The sequence below is a fragment of the Pyrus communis genome, chromosome 17, assembly GCF_963583255.1.
Source record: "Pyrus communis chromosome 17, drPyrComm1.1, whole genome shotgun sequence".
NCBI lineage: Eukaryota > Viridiplantae > Streptophyta > Magnoliopsida > Rosales > Rosaceae > Pyrus > Pyrus communis.
This window is the reverse complement of record NC_084819.1, coordinates 7,448,453-7,459,225: the sequence shown is the minus strand read 5'-3', so window position 1 is coordinate 7,459,225 and position 10,773 is coordinate 7,448,453. Positions and strand designations below refer to the sequence as shown.

The 10,773-nt window shown below is 37.3% G+C and overlaps 1 protein-coding gene across 3 annotated transcripts; it reads left to right on the top strand.

Moving 5' to 3' along the window:
• The first annotated feature begins 2,469 nt into the window (after positions 1-2,469).
• On the top strand, positions 2,470-8,014 carry LOC137722386 (FAM10 family protein At4g22670). 3 transcript variants are annotated; one of them, XM_068461377.1, is made up of 12 exons: positions 2,471-2,674; positions 2,790-2,841; positions 2,925-3,074; positions 3,172-3,259; positions 3,346-3,426; positions 3,546-3,610; positions 3,907-4,047; positions 5,642-5,758; positions 5,835-5,949; positions 6,007-6,176; positions 6,376-6,433; positions 7,677-8,014. In XM_068461377.1, exons 1-12 carry the CDS (start codon positions 2,565-2,567, stop codon positions 7,772-7,774), a joined length of 1,245 nt encoding a protein of 414 aa, XP_068317478.1. In that variant the 5' UTR covers positions 2,471-2,564; the 3' UTR covers positions 7,775-8,014. The 3 variants fall into 3 exon arrangements, with proteins under 3 accessions (XP_068317476.1, XP_068317478.1, XP_068317475.1); XM_068461375.1 differs by having other exon boundaries at positions 2,470-2,674; positions 2,928-3,074; positions 5,835-6,176; XM_068461374.1 differs by having other exon boundaries at positions 5,835-6,176.
• The last annotated feature ends 2,759 nt before the right edge of the window (positions 8,015-10,773 follow it).

The following is a 10,773-nucleotide window of genomic DNA, read 5'->3' as shown; positions in this document are numbered from 1 at the left end:
AAGTAGAGATCAAAACACTCAAAAATACTTGCAAGAGTACAAGTTTGTCGTAGTATAGCGGTTCAAGCAAGATCGTTCTCCACAGGGATTGAATGAATAATTTATCTTTAAAACTAACTCTTAATTAATTATTGAAAACAAAGTTTGGAAAATGTTGACTCTAGAATTTAATATAATAAAAACGAATTTTAAAATAAAACAACTAAAGAAATTAACTAGAGAACAATTTAAAGAAAGTCAATTTGTAAAACCTAGGGTTCAACCGTCACCTTAACAATCCCACGTAGTTCTTTTAATTCCTTATGAATTACATATGCATATTTTAAATGTTTGGTTTTCCTAAAGTATGCCCTACTTGGAATCTCCAACATAGAACGTATATTTAACATGCAACTCGTCTATGACGTCTAGATCGAATGTGAATATGCAAGACTCATTAAGTTTTGTGAAAACTTTTTGAAAAAGCATACAACCCTTAAGACGTGTCGTCCATCCTAAGAAGTTACACATATTAACCACAAGAAGCCATCGCCAATTTCAGGGACAGCCCTCCGCCAAAATTGCATCAAATTACTTATCTAAACATCCTAATGGTTGCGAATCATTAAGATAAATAGATAGTTTAAAGCACAATGATTAATAATTCAAAACTTGCATGCATAAATTCATAAGAAAATTAAAAAAAAACTACATATTATTGCTAAGGCTCGTGGCCTCGCCCTAGCAAACGAAACTAGTTACAAACAACCATAAAACAAAATATTATTAAGAACATAGATAGAAAACACTTTGAAAATAAACTTGAATCGTCAAGGCTCTCTAAAGCCAAAGTATTGTGTTTTCCCCCCAATGTTGCTTAGAGAACCCTAATGGCTAGCCTTATTTATACTATTACAAAATAAAACCCTAAAAAGTCTTAGAGTAAAACTAGGAAACATAATTAAATAATAAAACAGAAAATAAAATGTTTCCTATTTGAACTAGAATTCGGAGTTATCAGAAAATCACACTTTTGACTAATCAAATCAACTCTGATTTGGTCCCAAAAGGTCTCTTTTTAAAGCTGAAGACGTCCCCTACAAATTTTCAGAAGGAATCTTCCTCAAAATATGCATATTGACCTCCAAAATATCCAAAACGTCCAGAAACGTCAATATGGGAAAGCTGCGCGCTGAGCCTTAATTTTATCGCCACGGTCAAACGGCTTGGTAGAAAAATCTGGAATTTTGATACAATCATCTTGAAAGACACACCAACATCCTCCAATTGGAATCACTCCAAAATTCATCCGTTTGATCACTTTTTGCTCAAGAGGAAGTTGAATGTCTTACATTGAAAATATATAACAAAGTATCAAAATTCTAACAAAATAACTAATAAATTAATACTAAAATTAGAGTAAAATATATGGTATAATATGGACTCATCAATTACCCTATGGCGAATTCCTTATCAAAACCCACAAAAAAATCTCAATTTTCACATAAACATAACTAATACCCAATATAAGTAGGAAAATGACTAAAAGATCAGATTTTTATCATGTTACAAATCAACTGAATAAAACCCATTATTTTTTGGATCAATACTGACCACACAAAGTAAATAAATAAAAAATAAAAAAGTCGAAGGATCATGAGGTAGGTGAATATAATTTGGGGAAAGATACCCTTTAGATTCCCGAAACCCACATGCGTATGCTGAGATTTCAAACCAGAATTTCATTACAAATCATAAAAAATAAAACAATTAGTGATGAAATTCCACAATATATTTGAATTGAGAGGAAATTCAAAATTGAAATGCAGAGTACTGATCCCAAGAAGGAGAAAGCAACTGAATGGTGAGAAAGATAGAAACAAAAAACATCACACTTGGAGAAAACTTGATTTGAGTAGTTATAAATGTACAGAATCATATATGTAAGCTTACTTGTTAACATTTTCGAGTGGAAAGTTTTTCGATTTTTTCCCCATTTAGATATAACCGGAACGTGGGTCTGAAGATTTGGACCTGTCCTGCCCGTTTATTCTCAAAAAAAAATTGGACCCGTCCTGTACCCATCCCGAGCCGTGATTACCTATCTTAACCAGCGGGTTCTCTACTAGTTTGCCCACTCTTAGAGAACACGTGAGACAAACTTAAATTAAAATATTACAATTGAAACATGCACGAACCTAAGATATTACAAACTTGGGCGTTTTGTTTAGGAATTACCAATTTTACTCTAACACATTTTTAAATTTTCAAACGTTTAGAGATTAATTAAGGCGGTGACTAACTACCTAGTGCTTAGACATAGCGTAAGCAACATTAGACGGATATTTTTAGGACAATGATATTTTACAGCAAAAATGGCAAAAATGCAAACTATCCATATAATAATAGAAGCTATTAGAAGAGCCTAGTCAAGCCAAGTTTATTACAAGTCAGCCCTCGCAAACCCTAACAAAAAGCCCAACCGAAACGCAGAGAAGCAAACAAAACCTCGACAGCTCCGCTCTCACTCCTCAGAAGTTTCTCTAAAACCCTAATCTCTCTCTCTCTCTCTGAAACTTTTACAAATGGACGAGGCGAAGCTCAACCAACTCAAGCATTTCGTCGAACAGTGCAAATCCGATCCCTCCGTCCTCGCCGATCCTTCGCTCTCCTTCTTCCGCGACTACCTCGAGAGGTAACAATCCATTTCTCTTAGTATCCGATTTTTCTTTTGCAGAAACCGATTCGGTGTTTGTTTCGCTGTTGAATCGGAACGAAATTTTGAAATCGAATTCGTTTCTTCGTTTCAGTCTCGGCGCTACGCTCCCTGCCTCTGCTCAGAAGCAAGGCGATTCAAAATCGGTACTCTTCTCTCTCTTACTTTTTGATTGTTGCGTTTTATGTTCTGTGTGTATGCGTTTTGATTGAGGGATTTGCGAGCGCAGAAGAGCTATGTCGTGGAGGAGAGCGACGACGACATGGCGGACACTGAAGCCGCTCAAGTTCATGTCGAAGAAGAGGAGGATGAGATAATCGAATCTGATGTTGAGCTCGAGGGTGACACCGTGGAGCCTGACGATGAACCTCCTCAGAAGGTTGTTTATTAATTAATTTCAATTTTAGTTTCTTGCTTGTTAGTTTGTGAATAATTTTCATAATTTTCGTATGTTCATGGCTTTAATTGTTTTGCAGATGGGAGACGCATCGGTTGAGGTGACTGATGAGAACCGTGATGCTGCACAGGCAGCAAAATCTAAAGCTATGGAGGCCATTTCAGAAGGTATAGTGGATTACTAATGGTAATGTGCCTGTTCGTGTGTGATTTGAGGGCTTGTTTGAGGATTTGTTAAATTTTATGCAATGCAGGTAACTTGGAGGAAGCAGTTGAACATCTCACTGAGGCGATTTTGCTCAATCCTACATCAGCAATTATGTACGGCACCAGAGGTATGAGTTCTTATATAATTTTATTCAGTAGGGACTATTTTGTTTATTTGAATTTGAGAGTTTACTTCCTACTGGTTTATTTATTTATTTCTGAATTCTGTTTACTTGTTATTTCACAGCTAGTGTGTACATCAAAATGAAAAAACCTAGTGCTGCTATCCGGGATGCCAGTGCTGCTCTTGAGGTTGTTCACATACCTTGCTTGTTTTTATACGGTGATGAATTTTTTTTCGCCCATGTAGAATTTGTTTGTATATATATTCCTTGATGTTTATGTAGTTTACTCATTTGAGGTATTAAGTATGATTAGTCAGCAACGTTATGTACTCTACTCTGCTTATTACAACCGGATAAAAATAAAATGTTTCTTTGGGCCGGGTGTGGCTTCATGTATAGTTCTGTTTGCATCAGTTTTAACTACTTGCCAGGTGTGACGTTTTGAGAAGGTGAACTTATGTTTTTATGTAATCTTGATCTCAGATCAATCCCGACTCTGCTAAAGGCTACAAGTCTCGTGGCATAGCACGAGCAATGCTTGGTCATTGGGAAGAGGCTGCTAAGGATCTTCACTTGGCATCAAAGCTTGATTATGATGAAGAAATAGGTGCTGTACTTAAGAAGGTTCGTCTCTCAGTCTCTCTGGTTTGTCAAGTAATTGCATTTTTTGGTTGCATTTATTTATGCTGTGTCATACATAGATAAGTTTGTTCTTCTCATTCTTTTGCCTCTATTTATCCTGTATCATTCATTGTATGTATATCTTATTCTATGTATCCAAATCAACTGCTGGCGATCACTGCAAGAAAACATGGATTCTGTGAAGAATGGTTTCGTCACATATATACTGAACTTCGTCACATATAGGTATATGTGACGAATTTCCATGCGTCACTCCCATACAGCGTCGCCTATAGTTGACATGATGATTTTTTTTGTTTGTCACGTATTGGCTCTATATGTGACTTTCCTCACACATTCCCAGATCGAATTCCATACTTGAACCAAATATGTGACGCTTTGGGGGTCACTTATTCCTCGATTGTGTGATGACTATGCTTTTGTCACATACTGTGTTGGATTTCATTTTTCTTGTAATGCTTTTTCTCATTTACTTATTTTCATAATTTTTCCTGATAATTAGTCTATAATTAAAACTTTGATTCTCGTGAACCAAGAAAATGAATAAAATGAACATCACAATCACACTTTATGTATCAATAGAAGTATTTGTTACATTAGTAACATGTTCAATAAACTAAACATGCACAAAGGGAATAAATGTCGTTTTGAAACAACAAAGTAATGAAAAATAGTCCTAAAACAAACCTAAGTCTCCCATTATCTTTTAGAATAAGACTACATGAAACTTGACTGGACTATGAAGACTCTTGTGCTGTTGCTACTGGTTGTTGGAGGGCGTAAGTAACTTGGCTGACAAAAGTTTCTCATAAACCTGCAGAGATACAAGAGAAAAAAAATTGAGCATTATTACACATGCAATAGCAAACAAAGATATGTCAAAACTTAATGAAAACCCAACTTGAACAAACCATTCCTAAAAACAATAAAGACCAAAATCCTCAATTCCCAAATGATGACTAGGTAATAAAGCAAAGCAACCAAACTTAGTAAGAAACTCAAAGATTTCAACTAAATCTCAAAACAAGAATCCATTAAAACAAAAAGCTTTCAGCATGCAACTAATTTCTTCATAGGAGCAAATAATAGGGAGAGAAGTCAGCCAACAAGCTATCAACCTGTAACTGAAAATTAGTACAAAAAAAGAAAAAAAAAGAAGAAATTCATTCAGGCTAATTGTAACTTTGCCAACACAAGTTCCTCACAAACCTGCGTACAAGAGAAAAAAAAAGTATCACATAACAAAACCACCAGTAAAAAATAGTTTTATGCAGACGTAATTTAATTATATGCTTAGATTGCAAATTGTCTAATATTCAGTTTACAAACTTTACTGTGCCTTTATGAAAAGAAGTAACAACGTAGTTTTTCTTTAAGAAAACCTAATAAAACAGAGAATTGGAAACTTATTACTAGTGAACTGCATTTTGGAAATAATATTAGTATCTTATTACTATTAAATAATGAACTTTCTTGAAAGTCAATTATTGTGGGTTAACTCTACAAAATGAAAATTGTCTGTGTTCGTGTTTTAGAGTTTCCTTTTTTCACCTAATGGCAACTCCTCCAATTGTAGGTTGAACCAAATGTGCACAGGATTGAGGAACACCGTCGCAAATATGATAGGCTTCGCAAAGAAAGAGAGGACAAAAGGATTGAGCGCGAGAGACAACGTCGCCGTGCTGAAGCTCAGGTAAGGATCTTGAAGTCCATTCCAATGAAAAGATTGTCTATTTTATTTTTGGCTCATTTGGTCCATTCTTTTCAAGGCTGCATATGAGAAGGCTAAGAAGCAAGAGCAGTCATCTTCTAGTAGAAGGTCTGGAGGCTTTCCAGGAGGAATGCCTGGTATGCCCGGTGGCTTTCCAGCAGGCATGGGTGGAGGCTTTCCAGGAGGAATGCCTGGTATGCCCGGTGGCTTTCCAGCAGGCATGGGTGGAGGGTTTCCAGGAGGAATGCCTGGAGGGTTTCCAGCCGGCATGGGCGGCGGCTTTCCTGGAGGTGCATCTGGAGGTGCTCCTGGAGGTGCATCTGGAGGTGCACCTGGAGGTTTCCCCGGTAGCGCGCCAGGAGGGGTGCCTGGAAATGTTGATTTTAGCAAAATATTGAATGTAAGTATGTCGGTTCATGATTCAATTTTAATATTAAATATGTTCCTGAAATCAGTGACTGTTGGTGGTAATGATGTTTTGTTGGAATTATCATACCGTCAGACAGATTGTTTCTCTTATCTATTGTTATATTGAACATTTGGTGTGCTTTAAGAAATTAATTTACAAATTTAAATGGTCTTTGTTGCAATGTGTGTAGGACCCTGAACTGATGAATGCATTTAGTGATCCAGAAGTCATGGATGCTCTTCAAGACGGTACTGTGTCTATTCTTATTATTTTTGCTTTGCATCGATATTTTCTTCCTTATGAAAACAATTCCTTCAACCAGGTTGTTGACTTTTGATAGTGAATGCCTAGTTCTTGTGATTAAACTGGTTATGTGAATACACGGAAACTTGTAATTCAAATATTGAACTTGTATTTTTGGAGTTGAAACATAATAAAATAAACCAAACACTAAGAAGTTCAAACTTTATGGTTGAACGCTCAAACCCTTTGGTTTTTTGGACGACATATTGCGAATGGAGTACTATTCATTATTCTTCTTTTTGTATAATGTTTTGGTATTGCTAACCACACACCAATTTTTACTTCTCACACCCCTCTCAATTTTCGCTCGTTGGATCGAATGATTAGAAAGATGATCAATGGCCTAAAATTAACAAGGGTGTGTGGGAGGTAAAATTGAGTGTGTGAATGGCACTATCCTAATGTTATGTGCCTGTTTCCACAAGACATCATAATTTAGAAAAAAAATAACGTGTAGCGATATTGTCATGAAATTTTCCTTCTGTAGTTTGCTAATGTCATCGTTCGGGTTTACATGTGACAGAATGTGCAGTGATATTGTCTAGTTAGCGCTACTTGGAAAAACAGAAGTAATAGAGATTTTAGGGTTATATTCGTGTTATTTTTTTATTTTGGAAGTGTTGGATATATGTACTGGGAATTTTTAATACAGATTGTTAAGTAAGACTAGAAGGAAGTGGGCTAGTGGAGAGAAGGAAGATAAGAGTTGAAGTAGGAACCCAAATGGAAGTACAATAACCATACTCTTATTGAATCTGTCCGTAAAGTCGCTTAAAACTTTGGACTCTGATGTATATATCAAGCAACCGAAAGAATCACTTTTTGAAATACAGATAAATCATCTTTCCCCACCCTGATTTTCGTAAAATGTTATGTTGAACGTCTGGTTACTGTTGAAGCATTGTGAATTCATATCTTCTGATGTATTTAGATTGAGTGTCCGGTCTTTCATTTACTTGGTCGGTGTCCTACTTCGTTATTTACTTATAATGTCCCAAAATCTTTCTGCTAACTGATTTGTCCAAGTACCAGATTTAATTTTATAGTTTGGTTCTAGCTCTTGATGTTCTCACATGCATTAAGGTTGAAGCTAGAGATTCTACATGTTGTAGGATCAGGGGACTCAGATTTGATAGCAATGGAGTTTCCTACTTGCCTGACCGTAATTGGTTTGATTGGTTTTTGCAGTAATGAAGAACCCTGCTAATCTAGCAAAGCATCAAGCAAATCCAAAGGTGGCTCCTATTATTGCAAAGATGATGAGCAAATTTGCCGGACCGAAGTGAAAGTTTCCGAGTTGTAACGACGTTTTAGGGAGATGGAAGTTTTTAATACTTTTGGGTTGGGGATGCTAGTTGACAAATGTATGGTTGGTTTATGAGCTGGTTTCACGTGGGATAGCTTGACAAAATTCTCTGCTTCTCTTACCTTAACTTTTACGACAATGCTTATGGACCATGTTTAACCACGTGTCATTGCCTTTCGGCAATTTTATCATATATTTATCGATAAGGGTTTCAGGTTCTCTTCTCAAACCTTCTTACTGGGTCAACCGTCAATTAATTTGCCCTTATACATTCAACTTGGAGAATAGAGGCTAGTTGTTTAGTCTGCTCGGGTATTGGTATGGAGGATTGTGAGAGCATAGCACGTGTATTAATTGGCAACCTTTTTTTTTAAAATAAAAAGACAAATTTGTCCATTTTATGAATGTTAATATTTATTTATGTAAATATTTGTTTGATATCATGTTAAAACTAGGTTATGCAAAATGTGTTAAAACTGTCGTGTATTAAATGTGAAATATGTATATACGCAAGCAATAGGCGTATTGTACACATTTACAAAGTATATTTTGAGTAGTGGTGGAGGTTTTCTATGGGCCTAACTCTATTGTTAGGCTGCTTAGTACTGCAGTCTAGTGATATTTCTTCTCACTTAGGTTCGATTATCGCAAAGACGAATTTTATTGTTAGCTTATTGTGAGAATAAGCCCACCAGCTCTTTTTAGTGCAGATAATATCATTTGTTAAAAAAAAAAAAATGTTGGTTTTGGGCCTTAGGACATTTTAGGGTAATTCAAGAAATCTCTATTTGATAGTAATTCGGATTTGAATTTTTTATTTTTACTTGAATTTGGAAACCTAATCATGAAACTGAATTTGGAAACCTTTTCTGTTGAGAATTCATTGTCAAAAAACATACAAGTGGGCCGTGAAATTCTCATAAAGGTAGTGGCACAAGCTATTCCCACTTACCCAATGAACCTCTTTAAGTTTCCTACGTCACTGTGCAACGAAATGGACGCTATGATCTCCAAATTTTAGTGGGGTCAAAAAAATGGTGAGTATAGAATTCACTGGGTCTCTCGTGAGAAACTGGACCAGCCGAAGGAGGAGGGAGGCTTAGGCTTGAGGAACTTTGAGTCATTTAATGAGGCCCTCCTTGCTAAGAAGTGTTGGAGACTGATAATGGAGCCAAACTCTCTGTGGGTGTCGCTGCTTAAGGCGCGGTACTTTCCTAATTGCTCTTTCCTTGATGCAAAGAGAGGCGGAAGATCCTCTTGGGCTTGGTTAAGTCTTCTTGTTGGAAGAGATTCTAAAAAGGGGCGCTCACTGGCAAATTATGGACGGAAATCGAGTTTGTGTCTAGATAGACAAATGACTCCCGACCATTCCCAGGGGCAGACCATCACCATTAGGCATAGTGCAAGTCTCTAAAGGGCTAATGGTCAACTCGTTAATTTGCACAGAGAGTGGGGAGTGGAATATTGACTTTTTGAAACCTTTCTTGGTTGAGGAGGAGTTTGATGCAATCTGGGAGACTCAAATCGGAGATCCAACACTTAGAGATAGACTGGTATGGCTTTTTGAGAAGAATGAGATGTTTACAGTTAAATCTGGATATCATTGGGCTCATAAATGTGCTCAATCACATTGGACCTCCAACATTCATACGTCAGCTACCATTCCTGGTGCTTTGTGGAAGTGTGTTTGGCATTTGGAAGTTCCTCCAAAACTCTGATGCTTTTTGTGGAAGTCCCTGCATATGGCGCTTGCTACTATGGTAAGCTTATACCAACGACACTCTTCCTCCTCTGCGATGTGTCCTATCTGCTAGGTACGGGATAAGTCCATCGAACACTTGTTTCTCGAATGCCCGTGGGTGGAAGCAGTTTGGTTTGGGGGAAGTTTGAATCTAAAAGTGAACATAACTGAGATAACATCCTGGGCAAGATGGCTGCTGCAGATGTATAAATCTGCCAAAGGCTCGAAGGAAGTGAGGAACCACATGATATCATATATCGCCATTACTTGCTGGCATATATGGAAGGCAAGATGCAACTTCCAGTTCAACTGATAACCTATCTACCCTTCATAGGTGCTTGCCGTTATTACTCACTCGACAACAACTTTCAGGGACGCCTTGTCAATCCAACCCACCACCGTTGTGACCAATCCTGTGGAAGCTAGCATTGGCATTGGATGGTTTCCTCCAATGGCGGGATATGTGAAGATAAACGTTGATGCTAGTTGGAGTACGTCGGATGAGCTGGGATTTATGAGAGCAGTTGCTAGAGATGAGGATGGCAGGTTCTTGGCGGCCTGTAGGTTTAAAGAAAAAGCCATAAGCGTGGCAATGATGGATGCGAGAGCTAATTTGCATGGTTGTATACTAGGAGTGAACAGAGGGTGGAATTTGATAATGGTGGAGTTTGATTCTTTGGAGTCTATTACTTGTTTAAAGGACGTAACAAGGAAGGGCAGTTAAGAAGCCTTCCTGGTTATTGCGAGATGTAGTCTTCGGGGGAATGGCTTTCATTATTGTCGCTGGTCTTGGGTTCCAAGATTGGCCAATATGGTAGCGGACCTTTTGGCTTCGTGGCGTTGTAGGGAGGATTGTGATCTTATATGGGTCGACAGACCCCCATATTCCCTTGTTCATGTTTTGTGTAATGATAGACTTCCATGTCCTCATTAATTGTGTTGGTAGTGCGAGGAGGGACGCTTTAGCACTAGGTGCGGCGTCTTAGTTTATGTTACTTCCTTGCACTACCCTTTCCTTGTTTTGTTTGTTTGCCTCCCTGTAGGCCTTCTTGTTCCCCTTTGGCATCTTTGCCCGGATGATATAAAATCATGTCTTCCAAAAAAAAAAAAACAAAAAAAAAAAAAAAAAACATACACCTTATAAACATACTAATTTTCGCTCAAAATTTAATCACCTCATTCTTTCACTCTAAATTTGTGTTTGCTCTTTTACTTTTTGTCTATAATTTGCTTTGTTT